Raw genomic sequence first — 17207 nt, forward strand, 5'->3', positions numbered from 1 at the left:
TTAGAATCGAAACGTTAAAGTGACCTGGTTTTTGTTGAATGAGCAAAAGAACAAAAAGCATGGATATAATGTATTTAATATGTAAAATTAATACTACAAAAGTTATACGGCTATACACAGGGTGGATACATATATACAGAAGTGAAAGTAAAGAAAGGGAAAGAGAGAAGACAAATAGCCAAAACTTACAAACAGTCCTTGAAAGCCAGCATGGAAATCAGTTTCATTATCTAAGATTAAGAAACGGTATTTGCAATAGTTTAGGTGCTGAGTTTCGTAGAAGTGCGGCTGTGGTTCGTTGGCTTCTTCCGTTTCCGCGGGAAGGTTTGAACCGAGGACTGGAAAGTTAGTCTTGCTGGAGATGGTGGTCCCGAAAGATGAGCGCGATGGAAGCGCATCGCCGTGACGTCCGGGAGAGACGTGCGTGAGTGGGAGAGGGATGATTCAGGGCAATCGGGAGAACACACAGGAAAATCCTGGTACTCCTCTTTTATGACAGACAAGCCGACACACCTCCTTGAGGTGGAATAGCCAATGACATAGGTGCAAAGTTGGCGGGCAAACTTTTCCTTTGTCTTGTCTTGTGGCTGAATTTGCAGAATTTATGGGTATCAGATTGGATAGTACTTTCTTCACCGAACCATTAAACAAATAGAACAATGCATTTGTCAGCTATGTGACATATCTCAGTGAAAAGAAGGTGGAAAGATCATTAAAACAAATCCAAACTTGACAGATAAGAAAAGCATGTAAAAGCATGTAAAAGCATCCATCCGTTGAGCGCTCTTGCTCAAATACTCCTGAAGATCCGACGACCTTGCTGGATCCATCTGGGTCAGTTCGTTCTGTCAGGAAATGAACACAGAGAGAGGATCCAAGTGCAAGTAAAACAGGATTTATTGACAGAATACGCTGTACAATAACTTCACTCCAAAAGGGCAGTCGTTGCAGTCACAAAGATGAGCTGACGCGGTGGTGTGTTGAAGCAGATGAACCGGGTGGCGCAGGGCTGCAACGGGTATCAGAAGCCAAGGAATAATCCAACCCAGACGTGGGCACAAGACGAAGGTCCAGAACCCCAGGATAACAGGAAGTGAAACACAGAACACGACAGTGGGACAACCTGCAACGAACTGACAAAGACACCATGTAGACACGCACAAGATAAAGCACACACAGAACAAGACACGGCTGGCAGCACATCACAATCAATCAGGTGGGTGACACCCACACAATCAGTAACCAGGCAACACACACCACAACCACACGAGGGTGAGTAAGTGAACCCATGAACCGTGACACGCTGGGCTCTTTCTATGAAGCTTGCTGTGGAGGAGATAAATAATAGAAAAGATCTCCTGTCAAATCATACACTGGCTTACAGGATTTTTGACTGTTGCTCCACTCCTGTAACAGCTCAGAAAGCAGTCCTGGAAGTACTGAATGGACAGGATGTTGTTCAGAGTTCAATGTGCTCTGGGGCTGGCCCTTTATTAGGGGAATCTGGATCTTCACAATCTATTGTTCTCTCCAGAACTGTGCAACCCTTCCAAATACCCATGGTAATAAGTGTTTTTCACTTTCTTCTTCTTCTTCTCCTTCTTTTTTTTTTTTTTTTTTTTTTTTTTTTTAATATGTGTTCTGTATCTTGGAGACATAAGCTTAATATGCATATATTATTTTTTATGTGTTTCATGCTAATAAAGTTTTTTTTTTCTTTCTTTCTTTTTTCTGTTTTATAGATAAGCTATTTTTCAACCTGCTCTTGCCTAAGTGATCGGAAGCAGTTCCCAACATTTTTCAGAGTGGTTCCCAATGATGATTACCAGGTCAAAGCTATTGCACAGCTGTTAAAGAAGTTTGGCTGGACATGGATTGGTATAGTCATTGAAGAAAATGATTATGGCAAATTTGCTTTGCAAGGCTTAAAGCGAGAAATTGAAAATACTAAAATTTGTTTGGCCTATCATGAAATCATCCCTAAAGACTACAAACAGGAAAAAGTCCTAAAGATTCTTAAAGTAAATCCACAGCTAAGGTAGTTGTTGTTTTTTCAGTAGAAGGGGAATTTTACCCTTTTTTGAGAGAGTTTGTTACTCAAAATATCACAGGAATTCAGTGGATTGCAAGTGAGGCTTGGGTAACAGCTTCAGTGTTAGCAGAAACATATCCATTCTTAGATGGCACAATTGGGTTTGCAATACATCAAGGACACATCCCAGGTCTTTAGGATTACCTCAAAACAGTGACCCCCGAAAGGTACCCTTCTAACCCCCAAGTTAAGGAGTTGTACTACATCCCTTGATCCTACCCAATACCTAAACTTAACAGCTACCTCACTAACTATTAGTGAAGTTCCTATATGTAATTTAGGGAGGAGCGAGCCCATCTAATCTTCCAATCAACAGCCAGAGTATATAAGCAGCTGCTTACCTCTCGTCATGCTCAGCTGTTCCAGCATCCCTCCACCTCCCCAAACTCCACCTTCATCTCAGGTACCTTGCCCTATGTAATCATATCCTATATTTTATTCACTGTGGGGGGTATATCAGAGCTCGAATTGAAGCTGCTTCATCGAGCCCCTCCTCAGTGGACAGCAAGCCAAATTAGCTAATCTAATACCCTAAAGATTATATGGGCAAACTAACTAAGCAGTAATTAGGGTTTTACTGAGGCAAGCATTGTAGATAATAGTTAGTGAATAGTGAGAATTGGGCCCTAAACTAAAGTGTGTCCAAAGTTTTATATATAAAGTTTAAGTACAAAAAGAAATCAATAGTGCATTGCCATTTAAAATAACAAAACTGGATTTTATTACATTCAGCCATACGCATTGGCCACATAATTACTGGCTCATCTATTATTAGGTCTGTGTCCTCTTCGAGGGAGGCATCATAGAATCCCACTCTCACTAGTTGAAGGGAGCCATCAGACCCTCTTTGCCAGTTCATCAGATCATAGGATGCAATCGGATCACCGTTGTGATCAATCTGACCTCTTCCCCTAATGTTGTGAAATGTGTTTGTTTCATGTAGTACAGGAGCTTAGGTGAAGATTGGGAGAAAGGATGATGCAAAGGAAACATTCAAATACATGGATGGAAATACTTATACATAGATGTTATATTTGCATTGCTTTAAAACTTGTATACTGTTTGATAATTCCTTATCAGCGCTATAAATGCAGAGAAAGTAAAACGGTGAGTAACACACACCTGCCATGGGAGAATTTGATTCAGACTCCCACATGTCCCGTTCTGAAAAGGGCCCTTTCCTGGGACACAAGTGCTCATGTCATGCAGTGCATTTGCTATGAGATACACAGCCTTGTAAACGTTGTAGGACACTCTAAGTTGTGACACATCTGAATAAGGGGTGTACACATCATCCAGACTCTCACTGCCATTGCAGGGTGGCCAGTTCTGTGCCGCTTCTCCATAAGCATGAGTATTTAAGGACCCATTCAGCTGACAACGGAAAGTCTCTTCCCAAAACTCAGAGAGAAAATGGGAAGTCTGAGCAACTGAAACATTTACTCTTCTGAGGTAACTGCTAAGATGTGGGATATCAGCTCTACGTATGGCAAAACCTAATGTTCCCTTTAACAGATCATCAAAATCCTCCCAGAGGACTTTTGATGTAGCCCAGGCCTCACTGGCAATCCACTGAAGATGAGTAACATTTTGCCGTCTGCACTCTTTTAGTATACTATGTAGTTCTGATTCCCCAGAGAAGTTTACTGTGACTGTAGCAGATGAGGTTTTTAAAATGTTCACAAGCTCCTCCACTGCATCTTGCATCAGTACAACAGGATAAAAGTGGACATAAGCAGGACAAATATTAAATCTTTGTGACTCTTTCAGGAAGAGCTGAATGGCAAACCGAGCATAGTCTGAATCCACACCGGTCACCCCGACCCATGTCCATTGGAAATAATGAACAAGTTTTACTAAAGCTTTAATCTGAAATAGTTCATCTGGCATTGTTCGCATGAATGCTGGAAACTCTCTCTTGTTACTGAGACAGGAATAGGATGCAAAGTAGCTCACCTAAAATATAAAAATATAGATGAATTACATATGATTAACATATCTATCATTAATATAATCAAACAATATTATAGCATTAAATTAATACAACATTACAGCCTTCATTACCAAAAAGGAAATGCAACAATGAATAATGTTAAATGCTTTACCAAGGGTATTTTGAAGGAGCCTAGAGTTCTCAGAACAGCCATGGATATTCCTGATGCAGCATCTCTAACAATTACAGGGCTCGGCTGCTTTTGTGTGTCTTCACAGCTTTGTCCACTGCCCTCTCTGGCTGTCTATTGACTAGGAGAAGAGACCTCTTTACAGATACAGCTATGTCATCACCGCTGTCCCTGATGTGGTAGCCCAGAGAAAGATTTGGCAAAAGGTCTTGCCGCTGGTTAATTTCTCTTACAGCAAAGATCATTGTCTGCATCCACCTCAGTGCTCGAGGGGTAAAGCTGCAACAGATTTCACACACACATAATTGCAACACAACAAAGAAAATGTATGCAATTTCTAAACATTTATATTGTTTTACACAACAACTTTCAGATGATGAAAGCATGACGTACAATTTATACATGGTTGGGTTAGGTTTACAACAACTTTCAGATGATGAAAGCATGACGTACAATTTATACACGGTTGGGTTAGGTTTGGTCCTGAAAGAAAACAATGATGATATAGGGCTGGAATGCAAAGGAAAAATCCCTCCCAAAACCACATCTCCCCCCTGGTAAAAGCTTGATGTATCCTCATCTCCCTGAAAGACACAGTTGTCCTTGCTTTTATGCTGTCTCTGCAAACCAATACACAGAGGCCAAAATGTAAGCAATATTGCATAAAGCCGTGCCATAACTGACACAACTTAATCTAATGGGTACAGAATATATAGATAATCTGCAATTGAGGGATGGCCTTAACTTTTCACCTGAAACAAGCAAACCAAAAGCATATGCCCCTCCTGCTGTCAATCTTTAATGTACCAAGCCCTTGTGAATTTAATCACTTCTTTTAACCAATGATAATGCACACCTGCTACACATTCAATATTTGATTGCAATATTTGTAATATTTAATGCAATTCTGGTTCAATAAAGTGGTCACATAATAATTTTAAATGTGTTTTTTTTTTATCTCTGTTTGTTCATTTAAACTATTCTGGTGCTTATTTTACTATGGTCTGTAAACACTGTAAATATATTTTTAAAACAATTGGTGGATCAGACCTGTAACATGGACACTTAAGATGGCCTAACTTAAATGTTGTCTAATTATTTTACATTTAGTATGTTTAGATGGTACACTAATAATATACCATCAATTATGTGAAGACACAACATAATGGAATTAAATGTATATAAACTTCTAGGTTAAGCATTCTGCAGTTGCTTTTTATCTATCTATCTATCTATCTATCTATATATATATATATATATATATATATATATATATATATATATATATATATATATAGCATATGTAATTAATTTGACTGACAATCCTACTAAATAAACCATTATTGATATTGTAATTAAATACAGTATAATATGTCTAGCACAGACGCTAATAGTTTCAGTTTGAGGCATCATGGGAAAGAACATAGTGCCCCTGATACGATATATAGCTCAGAAGGACGTCATGCATAATGATATGCATGACTAACATATAAAATCGAAGGTAAGAGAAGCATCTCTCTACCTTTTTTCTCGTGGAGGTTAACAGGATAATGATTCATATTTTTGTCTCTGTATTTCACCTTTCCAGTGCAGCTGTACCTTTAAGCTGCAGACCACAGGGTGACTTTAATCTGCCAGTGTTCATGAGTAGTGGAGATTTCACAATAGGAGGGATTTTTCCTTTGCATTATAGAGTAGAGCTTCCACCAACAGACTACATAAAGAGACCTTTAGCAGCACAGTGTCGAGGGTAAGGACATGTCTTATATGGTTTGTTTTTTAACATCTTTCCTAACCTGTATTTTTTAATCTATTATTTACTTCTTTTTTTTATCATTCTTTTTCCAATAAATAATAATAAAAAAAAAAAAAAAAAAAAATATATATATATATATATATATATATATATATATATATATAAAATTGGTTTATTTTATTTATTTTTTTTCTTTTATGCAGGTTTGATCCAAGAGCTTTCCGCTGGGCTCTCACTATGATGCTTGCTGTGGAGGAAATTAACAACAGAAAAGACCTTTTACCAAACCATACTCTGGCTTATAGTATCTTTGACTCTTGTGCCACTCCTGTAACGGCTCAGAAAGCAGTCCTGGCAGTACTAAATGGACAGGATGCTGTTCAAAGTTTTATGTGTTCTGGAGCTAGTCCTTTATTAGGATTAATAGGGGAATCTGGATCCTCACAATCCATTGTTGTCTCCAGAACTCTGGAGCCTTTCAAAATACCCATGGTAAAAAAAAAAAAAAAAAAAAAAAAAAAGAAAAACACACCTTGGTTTTGAAACTTTGTTTTCCTGTTATTCTATATATTCTTATATATTTTTTAAGTCCTAACTTTTATGAAGGTGGCATTGGAACTTCCAGCGATTGACTTATAATGATGTCTTATAATGAAATTAGTTTAACTACTCTTGAGGTATTTGTGTAATGTCTATACATTTTCTTTTTCTGTTAAATATTTACAAAGTTGGCTAACATTTGTTGCTTTTTCTGCTTCTTTCTTTCTCTCTTTCTTTCTTGTTTTTTTTTTTTTTTTTTTTTTTTTTTTTTTTAGATAAGTTATTTCTCAACCTGCTCTTGTCTAAGTGATAGGAAGCAGTTCCCAACATTTTTCAGAGTGGTTCCTAGTGATGATTATCAAGTCAAAGCTATTGCACAGCTATTAAAGAAGTTTGGCTGGACATGGATCGGCGTGGTCACTGAAGACCATGACTATGGCAGGTTTGCTTTACAAGGCTTAAAGCGGGAAATTGAAAATACTAACATTTGTCTTGCCTATCATGAAATGATCCCTAAAGACTATACCCAGCAACAAGTCCTGAATATTCTTAAAGTAATGAAGGAATCCACAGCTAATGTGGTTGTTGTTTTTTCAGGAGAGGGTGAATTTTACCCTTTCTTAAAAGAGTTTGTGACTCAAAACATCACAGGAATTCAGTGGATTGCAAGTGAGGCTTGGATTACAGCTTCAGTGTTAGCAGAAACATATCCATTCTTAGATGGCACAATTGGGTTTGCAATACGTCAAGGACACATCCCAGGTCTTCAGGATTACCTCAAAAAAGTGACCCCAGAAAGGTACCCTTCTAACCCTCAAGTTCAGGAGTTGTGGGAGGCTCTGTATGGTTGTTCCCCCTCCAAATCCAGCTTGAACAGCCATTTGCCCTCCTGCACAGGGAAAGAAACTCTCAGACAAGAACACGCTGCCTACATGAACACGTCCAGCCCTCGTGTGACCTACAATGTGTATAAAGCAGTGTATGCCTTTGCTCATTCTCTACATAATCTCATTGACTGTAGGCCTGGAAATGGACCATTTGAGAATTCCTCATGTGCAAACCTAAACAATGTGTTTCCATGGGAGGTAAAAGTTCCTTAGGGTTTGATGAGAACTGGTTTTCAGACAGAATAGTAATTATATTTTGCACAAGATGTAGTGTCTTTTTAAAACTAAATATAATTTTTAATAAATGTTCCCCTTCCTTACCCCTTCATTCATTTTTCTTTTCTTGTTGCTTTTTTCTACTCCAAAGCTTCAGCATTATTTACAGGAAATCTCCTTTTCTGTTTCTGGAGAAGAAGTTAACTTTGATATTAAGGGAGATTCAATCCCATCATATGATTTGATAAACTGGCAAAGACATTCTAGTGGAGATATTCAGTTTGTCAAAGTGGGCCTCTATGATGGTGCTCAGCATTCTGGGAGAAAATTGGTGATTGAGGAGCAGGCCATTATGTGGTCTAACCAACAGAACAAGGCAAGGTGTTAACTGTGCACTGCACTGCCATCTGTTGTTCTATTAAAATAACTGTCACTATGTGGTCATTGAGCCCCTATTAGTATTAAAACATTGAGTATAATAAGAAAAATGTTTGTGACATGTCTGTGCTTCAATACAATTTTAATGAATCAATGCACTTTTTAAAAAAATAGGTACCTGTGTCTGTATGCAGTAACGGCTGTACTCCAGGATTCAGAAAGGCTGTTCGTCGTGGGCAGCCTCTGTGCTGCTTTGATTGTGTTCCATGTGATATTGGCAAGATCAGTAATCAGACAGGTGAGAGTAACCTATTGTATGTTTTCCTGTTGACAAGAAAATATAAAGTAATAAAGTAATAAAACTATAAAATATAAATCATGTTTTAGTAATTCTGTCTTTCTTTCTTTCTTTCTTTTTTTAATAGATTCAATAGATTGTCTGTCATGTCCTGAAGATTATTGGTCCAATGAAAATGGAACAGTGTGTGTCCCGAAGGTAGTCGAGTTTCTCTCCCATGATGCAATGGGAATCACCCTGACTGTGATAGCTATAGTGGGAGCCTTTCTGACTGTCACAGTGCTGGTGATATTTCTGTACAACAAAGGAACCCCTATAGTCCGTGTGAATAACTCAGAGCTCAGTTTCTTCATCCTGTTGTCCTTGACTCTGTGTTTTCTATGTGCTTTGGTGTTTATTGGGGAACCCACATCCTGGTCCTGCATGCTGCGACACACTGCCTTCAGTATCACCTTCTCCCTCTGCATATCCTGCATCCTGGGCAAGACTTTAGTGGTGCTGGCAGCTTTTACAGCTACCCGACCAGGAAACAATATAATGAAATGGTTGGGCCCAACACAGCAGAGAATCATAATCTTCTTCTGCACTCTAGTTCAGGTGGTCATATGTACTGTCTGGCTTGTAGTATCCCCACCTTTCCCCTATAAAAACACTAAATATCAACAGTCCAAGATCATCCTGGATTGCAGTGTGGGCTCTGATCTGGCCTTCTGGAGTGTGTTGGGATACATAGGTCTTTTGGCTTGTGTCTGCTTTTTTCTGGCTTTTCTGGCCCGGAAGTTACCAGGGAATTTTAATGAGGCCAAATATATCACCTTCAGCATGCTTATATTTTGTGCAGTGTGGCTGGCATTTGTACCTGCATATGTCAGTTCACCTGGCAAATTTACAACTGCTGTGGAAATTTTTGCTATATTAGCTTCTAGTTTTGGCCTGCTTCTCTGCTTATTTGCCCCCAAATGTTACATTATTTTATTAAAGCCTGAAGAGAACACCAAGCAGCATTTAATGGGAAAGCTTAAAAAATAAAAAAACTTTTTTTTTTCTTATTGCATGGATACAATTTTTGGGACTAAATGAATATGACAAAGAACTATACAAGAGATTTTAAGAAGATATATTAAGGAAATTATAGCTATTAATCTGTAATATTTTAATCTTACAATGATACAATAAGACAATACATTTATGATATTTTAAATGTTAATATATACATACATTTACAACTTACAACTGCGTATAAACATGTCTTTAAAAACATTTTCATTCTGTCTTTAATATTATAAGGCATTCAAAAGTAATTGGTCACTTGACCAACACTTTGATTTGCTTGCTGATGACACTTGGTTTAATATTTTATGTAATGCAGTGGAATATATATATATTTAAAAGTCTACATTTAAAACTGCTATCCTGCTGTTGCAAAATCTTATTCAAATAAAGCCTGTCATGTATTTCATTTTGGACTTTTAATGTGGACAAATAGCATAGAGACCTGTGTTTGACATACGAAAGAAAGAAGCCTGCCATTTCTCCTCAGGACAGGGAATACAGACATAACTGTATGTCATTATCACTTCTAGTTTCGCATACTTAGATTTTTGGCTACTGACATAAGGTTTATAAGATTTATATAATTAAATCACCACAATTCACCTACACAGCAAAATCCCCAGAGTTAAATCAACTCTGCTAAGAGTACATTATGGTCCCTCTCTAAATAGTGTTAAAGTTAAAGAGACAGTTAAGCAATTAATAAGGCTGTGACTTAAGTCACTTGTAGTTCTTGTGTTTTTTCTTATTCCTTCAGTGATTCTGCTTGTTAACAGCAGGTGTCCATCACTAATGCGCAATCTCTACTTAATTAATTGCTTAATTATCTCATTAAATTTAACTCTGCTTCAGTGTTATTTCAACGCTATTTAGAGAGGGACCATATGTACAGAGTTTATTTAACTCTGGGGATTTTGCTGTGTACAGTTATAAGCCTTGTTTACATCCGGTATAAATATGTTATAACTTGGCAAGGCTCAGAAGCAGAAACCAGGAGTCTCTGTGTATCTTCAGCAATATTGAGAAAGTTCTGTTGGTCGCTGCAGTAACCAAGTCTGACTAAGGGAGCTGTACATTGTATTTTATAGGCATTCTGTGGGCAGTCCATAAAGGTGTTGACCGTACACACAGCCTTAGAAGTGACCACTAAAACAAAAGCATCTAAAAACAATATAGAAAAGAACCCCCGACTCTGAAGACAATAGTCTTAGTTCTCATGACCAGGTGCTGTTTATTCCATTTGGGGGTACTCTGTCAACATTAATTTCACACATAGTTTGTCTCTCATTAGGAAGATCAGAGGCTTGCAGAACCCCCTCACTGGAAACTATATTTATCTAATCAGTAAACTGATACCATTGTGCTCACCTTGAATGCCCAATACATTGCAGTTCACCTTAATTTTTCATGTAAAGTTATGTCAGGAAGTAGGATCAGCAGATTTTAAACAGATTCTTAAATTTGTAATCCCAAAGCAAATAGACCAAAGTATTTACTGGTTTATGGTTTAAATTATGTTGATTTGTGTTTTACTACGAGTATGTCCCTTTCCCGTTTTGCTTACGAAGCCATTTCGGTCCAGAGTTCATTTGTTGTGGCTAAGCTAGTTACATCTCATATAGTAGCATGACCTTATGGTGTAAATACACATAGACAAATAATGAAAGTATGCAATTTACTGAAATCTGTCCTGACAACTCTAAAATATAAATAAATATAGGCTCATAGAGATTTAGGGTAAGGCAAAAACATGGTTTGGAAGATGGTTTTATGATGTACTTGCTCACTATTTACATTTTACTCAAAACTCTAAAAAAAATAAAAATAAAAAAAATAAAGTTACATAATGTAGCTTTAAGCTTTGATAGGCATCATATTTAAATTAGGTTTTACATATTCATTTATTTTTTGCTGCATCATGGGTGCTATTACACTCCACCTTATTTAACATATTCTGTAACCCAAAGAGACGTCATTCATAATGATATGCAAGGTGGCTAACAATATAAAACCTTGTGAAATAGAAACATCTCTAAGCTCTCTTAGTTTTTTGTTTGTTTGTTGGTTTTTGGAGCTTGATAGAATGATGATTTACATTTTTGTCTCTGTATTTCACCTTTCCAGTGCAGCTCTGACTTCAACCTGCTCTCCACAGGATGACTTTAATCTGCCAGTGTTCATGAATAATGGAGACCTCACAATAGGAGGGATTTTTCCTTTGCATTATAGAGTAGAACTTCCATCAACAGACTATATAAAAAGACCCTTAGCAGCACAGTGTCAAGGGTAAGGATATTTGTTACTTTCCAAACATTTGTGGGCAATTCAATATTTTATCTGCTGTTTAATGTTTAATCCATTTGCCAAAACCTATCTGATGCCAAACTAATGTTCTAAAAGCAATGTTACAAAGTTATTTTTGTGACTTTAAACGCAGGTTTGATCCAAGAGCTTTCCGCTGGGCTCTTTCTATGAAGCTTGCTGTGGAGGAGATAAATAATAGAAAAGATCTCCTGTCAAATCATACACTGGCTTACAGGATTTTTGACTCTTGCTCCACTCCTGTTACGGCTCAGAAAGCAGTCCTGGAAGTACTGAATGGACAGGATGTTGTTCAGAGTTCAATGTGCTCTGGGGCTGGCCCTTTATTAGGATTAATAGGGGAATCTGGATCTTCACAATCTATTGTTCTTTCCAGAACTGTGCAACCCTTCCAAATACCCATGGTAATAAGTGTTTTTCTTTTTCTTTTTCTTTTTTTAAAATTTATTTATTTTTATTTATTTTTATTTTTTATATGTGTTCTGTATCTTGGAGACGTAAGCTTAATATGTATATATTATTTTTTATGTGTTTTATGGTAATAAAGGTTTTTTTTTTTCTTTTCTTTTTTTTCTGTTTTATAGATAAGCTATTTTTCAACCTGCTCTTGCCTAAGTGATCGGAAGCAGTTCCCAACATTTTTCAGAGTAGTTCCCAATGATGATTACCAGGTCAAAGCTATTGCACAGCTGTTAAAGAAGTTTGGCTGGACATGGATTGGTGTAGTCATTGAAGAAAATGATTATGGCAAATTCGCTTTGCAAGGCTTAAAGCGAGAAATTGAAAATACTAACATTTGTTTGGCCTATCATGAAATCATCCCTAAAGACTACAAACAGGAAAAAGTCCTAAAGATTCTTAAAGTAATGAAGGAATCCACAGCTAAGGTTGTTGTTGTTTTTTCAGTAGAAGGGGAATTTTACCCTTTTTTGAGAGAGTTTGTTACTCAAAATATCACAGGAATTCAGTGGATTGCAAGTGAGGCTTGGGTAACAGCTTCAGTGTTAGCAGAAACATATCCATTCTTAGATGGCACAGTTGGGTTTGCAATACGTCAAGGACACATCCCAGGTCTTCAGGATTACCTCAAAACAGTGACCCCCGAAAGGTACCCTTCTAACCCCCAAGTTAAGGAGTTGTGGGAGGCTCTGTATGGTTGTTCCCCCTCCACATCCAGCTTGAACAGCCATTTGCCCTCCTGCACAGGGAAAGAAACTCTCAGACAAGAACACGCTGCCTACATGAACACGTCCAGCCCTCGTGTGACCTACAATGTGTATAAAGCAGTGTATGCCTTTGCTCATTCTCTACATAATCTCATTGACTGTAGGCCTGGAAATGGACCATTTGAGAATTCCTCATGTGCAAACCTCAACAACGTGTTTCCATGGCAGGTAAAACTGTTTTAAGGTCTGAGGAGAACTAGTGAATTATAAATTAATTTAAATCATATTTCATCTTATCCTTGGAACATTTTAAATTTAGGTTACTTTTTTTTCATGGCAAATGTAATTGTGTAATTTATCTGGTATTTTCTGTTCCTTCTTTTATGCACTCCAAAGCTTCAGCATTATCTTGAGGCTGTTTCCTTCTCAGTATCTGGTGAAAATGTCAACTTTGATGATAAAGGAGACTCAGTTCCATATTATGATTTGATAAACTGGCAAAAACACTCAAGTGGAGATATTCAGTTTGTGAAAGTGGGCCTCTATGATGGTGCTCAGCACTCTGGGAGACAACTGGTGATTAAGGAGAAGGCCATTATGTGGTCTAACCAACAGAACAAGGCAAGGTGTTGACTGTGCACTGTACTGCCATCTGTTGTTCTATTAAAATAACTTACTATGTTGTCCTTGAGCCCCTATTAGCATATTATATACTGTATTTTGCTGCTTTCTATCAGAAACATTTGCTATGTATGCTGTGTATAACTGAGGAAAACATAAAGAAAATGTAATTATACATTACTAAAATATATTTACTCATATTTAAAATGTGTGATTATATGTACTTTTTTCATAGGTACCTGTCTCTGTGTGTAGTAATAGCTGTGCCCCAGGATTTAGGACGGCTGCCCGTCGTGGGCAACCTCTGTGCTGCTTTGACTGTGTTCCATGTGAGAGTGGCAAGATCAGTAATGAAACAGGTAGATTTGCAATAACTTCTATATCTAATTAAAAATTATGTTTCTGCAATTCGTTGTTGAACAATCATTTGCACAGTAGCTGTCATAACTCGTTTTCATGACGTATTTATTTAAACATACATTAAATAATTAAGACATCACTAACAGGATAAGTAAATTATAAATAATATATAGGCTAATATAGTGCATATATTTAGCGAAAGAGTTCATTTCTCTCTAGCGAACTAATAAGTTGTGGACAAGTTGTGTGCTACATAACGTTGTTTACAAGATGTATTGACATCTTTCCGCAGTTAAAACACTGATTTTCAAACTGTGTTTGATTACACAAGATATGATACATTTCAGTAAGTTGTACTGTATCTTTCAACATACTTACAAATGTTCATTCATCTTTATTCTGTAACTAGTAGTAAAGAGGAAGGGATGATCGCATTCACTCATGCTCAGCGCTGCTGATTGAAGTGAGGTGCCTATACATCAATCTGTTATTCCACATTACAAAGCGTCAAAATGGCACTATTGTTTGAATTTTGTGTTAAAATGGACAGAATTTGAAAGATGACACTTTGTATCCTATTGAAAGCAAAAAACACAGATATATATATATATATATATATATATATATATATATATATATATATATATATATATATATATACATACATACAAAACATGTCCTAAACACAAAAGCCCTATTTATGTTAAACTGTAAGAATATCAACAAAATAAACATACTTAAAAAGTTACATCTAGGAAATTTGTATACTCGGGGCATTCATTGCTTATACTTTTAAATAATTTCTTTAGTATTATTTTAAAAGCACACTCAGTTTGGAAACACATGTAATTTAACCTGTCCTCAGCATGAGGTCACAATGTAAATCTGCCAAACAAAGTATTTAAAAATGCAACAAATTAAAAATTATTATTCAAAATTACTATATTATCAAAGTTGTGTCTTCACAAATGTTTTTATATTTTTATTAAGGCACCTACAACTGAGGGGAAAACAAAAATGTTCCACTGTACAACATGTGGTTAAAGTGGAAAAACATTAAATTTTGTCAACTCTGTCAGACATCAACTCTATCAGGTTTTATGTCTGATAGTAGACAAGTACTTTCAAAAAGTCTATATAATGTGATTTAATTTTTTATTTTTTTTGCATATGGGGAATTCTTCTAATGTTATTTCATGATTCTATTTAAATATATTGTATATTTGGCCCCAGCTGGACCTCAACTCCATCAGTATTTAACACCGTCAAGTGAAGGTTTTTGTTAATTTTGAAAGAAATGTCTAATCCATTTTTCAATTTATTGTGTAAAAATTTTAGAACATCAATAAAAATTCATGATATGTTTTATTATCCTAAGAACATTGGTGATATATGATTAAAGATAAAATTAAAATTCTGTCATTTATTACTCACGCTCATGCCATTCCAGACCCGTAAGACCTTCGTTAATCTTCGGAATGCAAATTGAGATATTTTTGTTGAAATCCAATGGCTCCGTAAGGCCTGCATAGGGAGCAATGACATTTCCTCTCTCAAGATCCATAAAGGTACTAAAAACATATTTAAATCAGTTCATGTGAGTACAGTGGTTCAATATTAATATTATAAAGCGACGAGAATATTCTTGGTGCACCAAAAAAAACAAAATAACAAATTATTTAGTGATGGCCGATTTCAAAACACACCTTCAGGAAGCTTCAGAGCATCATCGGATTTCAACCAAAATATCTTAATTTGTGTTCCGAAGATTAACGAAGGTCTTACGGGTGTAAAACGGCACGAGGGTGAGTAATTAATGACAGAATTTTCATTTTTGGGTGAACTAACCCTTTAATATTAAAAGGAGGGAGGAGAATTTAGGAGCTGGATTGTTCATAATAGTGTGAAAACAGAACAAAGAACACCAATATTACATAACTGAAGTCTTTACACTGTTTTTGGATAGATTTAATTAAATTGGCGTGCTTTATAATGTGTCTGACGGAGCTGACACAAATTAAGTGAATAAACATTAATTTTTAGAAAAAAAACATTGTAATAAAAACCTGTTTCCTTACATCGTTCATTATCTGGAACCTTTGTCTACAAAAATATAATTTTTTAATAATGTAGTGTTAGTTTTTATTTTATTTTTTTAACATATAAAACATGTTTTGTCCCTTATCTCAAGAATCAGTGAATTGTTTAAATCTCTCACATGCACTGTTATTATTATTACTATTACTATTACTATTATTATTATTAACCTTTTTTCTGATCTTTTTTTTTTTTTTTTTAGATTCAGTAGATTGTCTGTCATGCCCTGAAGACTACTGGTCTAATGCAAACGGAACAGTGTGTGTCCCGAAAGTAGTTGAGTTTCTCTCCCATGATGCAATGGGAATCACCCTGACTGTGATAGCTATAGTGGGAGCCTTTCTGACTGTCACAGTGCTGGTGATATTTCTGTACAACAGAGGAACCCCTATAGTCCGTGTGAATAACTCAGAGCTCAGTTTCTTCATCCTGTTGTCCTTGACTCTGTGTTTTTTATGTGCTTTGGTGTTTATTGGGGAGCCCACATCCTGGTCCTGCATGCTGCGACACACTGCCTTCAGCATCACTTTCTCCCTCTGCATATCCTGCATCCTGGGCAAGACTTTAGTGGTGCTGGCAGCTTTTACAGCTACCCGACCAGGAAACAATATAATGAAATGGTTGGGCCCAACACAGCAGAGAATCATAATTTTCTGCTGCACTCTAGTTCAGGTGGTCATATGTACTGTCTGGCTTGTAGTATCCCCACCTTTCCCCAATAAAAACACTAAATATCAACAGTCCAAGATCATCCTGGATTGCAGTGTGGGCTCTGATCTGGCCTTCTGGAGTGTACTTGGATATATTGGTGTTTTGGCTTGTGTCTGTTTTTTTCTGGCATTTTTAGCACGAAAGTTGCCAGGCAATTTTAATGAGGCCAAATACATCACCTTCAGCATGCTTATATTTTGTGCAGTGTGGCTGGCATTTGTACCTGCATATGTCAGCCAGCCAGGTAAATTCACAACTGCTGTGGAGATTTTTGCTATTTTAGCATCCAGTTTTGGCCTGCTCCTCTGCTTGTTTGCCCCCAAATGTTACATTATTTTACTGAAGCCTGAGAAGAACACCAAACAACATCTCATGGGAAAAGTTATTAAATGACGTAATGGAAAGCTGAACATGAAAAAGTGTCCAAAAAATGTTGAATTTGAATTAAAATATAATTTTACCATAAATCAACATATCTCATCTAATATGATGTTATGTTTATTCTAATGTGATATCTTCATATAGGGACATAGGAAACAGACTGTATAAACTTGTATATACTTAAAATAACATGAGACTTATACACC

General features: G+C 36.6%; 2 protein-coding genes and 1 pseudogene across 2 annotated transcripts; 2 read left to right on the forward strand and 1 right to left on the reverse strand.

The window, feature by feature from the left end:
* Nucleotides 1-2718: 2718 nt before the first annotated feature.
* Nucleotides 2719-5086, reverse strand: LOC125255829 (annotated as a pseudogene).
* A 566-nt stretch (nucleotides 5087-5652) lies between these two features.
* On the forward strand, nucleotides 5653-9749 carry LOC125255815 (extracellular calcium-sensing receptor-like). Its single transcript, XM_048171316.1, has 6 exons — nucleotides 5653-5965; nucleotides 6175-6463; nucleotides 6787-7596; nucleotides 7766-7990; nucleotides 8167-8290; nucleotides 8418-9749. Exons 1-6 carry the CDS (start codon nucleotides 5766-5768, stop codon nucleotides 9317-9319), a joined length of 2550 nt encoding a protein of 849 aa, XP_048027273.1. The 5' UTR covers nucleotides 5653-5765; the 3' UTR covers nucleotides 9320-9749.
* Nucleotides 9750-11394: 1645 nt separating this feature from the next.
* On the forward strand, nucleotides 11395-17026 carry LOC125255835 (extracellular calcium-sensing receptor-like). The gene is made up of 6 exons (XM_048171340.1): nucleotides 11395-11629; nucleotides 11781-12069; nucleotides 12250-13059; nucleotides 13228-13452; nucleotides 13688-13811; nucleotides 16112-17026. Exons 1-6 carry the CDS (start codon nucleotides 11427-11429, stop codon nucleotides 17011-17013), a joined length of 2553 nt encoding a protein of 850 aa, XP_048027297.1. The 5' UTR covers nucleotides 11395-11426; the 3' UTR covers nucleotides 17014-17026.
* The last annotated feature ends 181 nt before the right edge of the window (nucleotides 17027-17207 follow it).

This window comes from Megalobrama amblycephala, linkage group LG20 (assembly GCF_018812025.1).
Source record: "Megalobrama amblycephala isolate DHTTF-2021 linkage group LG20, ASM1881202v1, whole genome shotgun sequence".
Taxonomy (NCBI): Eukaryota; Metazoa; Chordata; class Actinopteri; order Cypriniformes; family Xenocyprididae; genus Megalobrama; species Megalobrama amblycephala.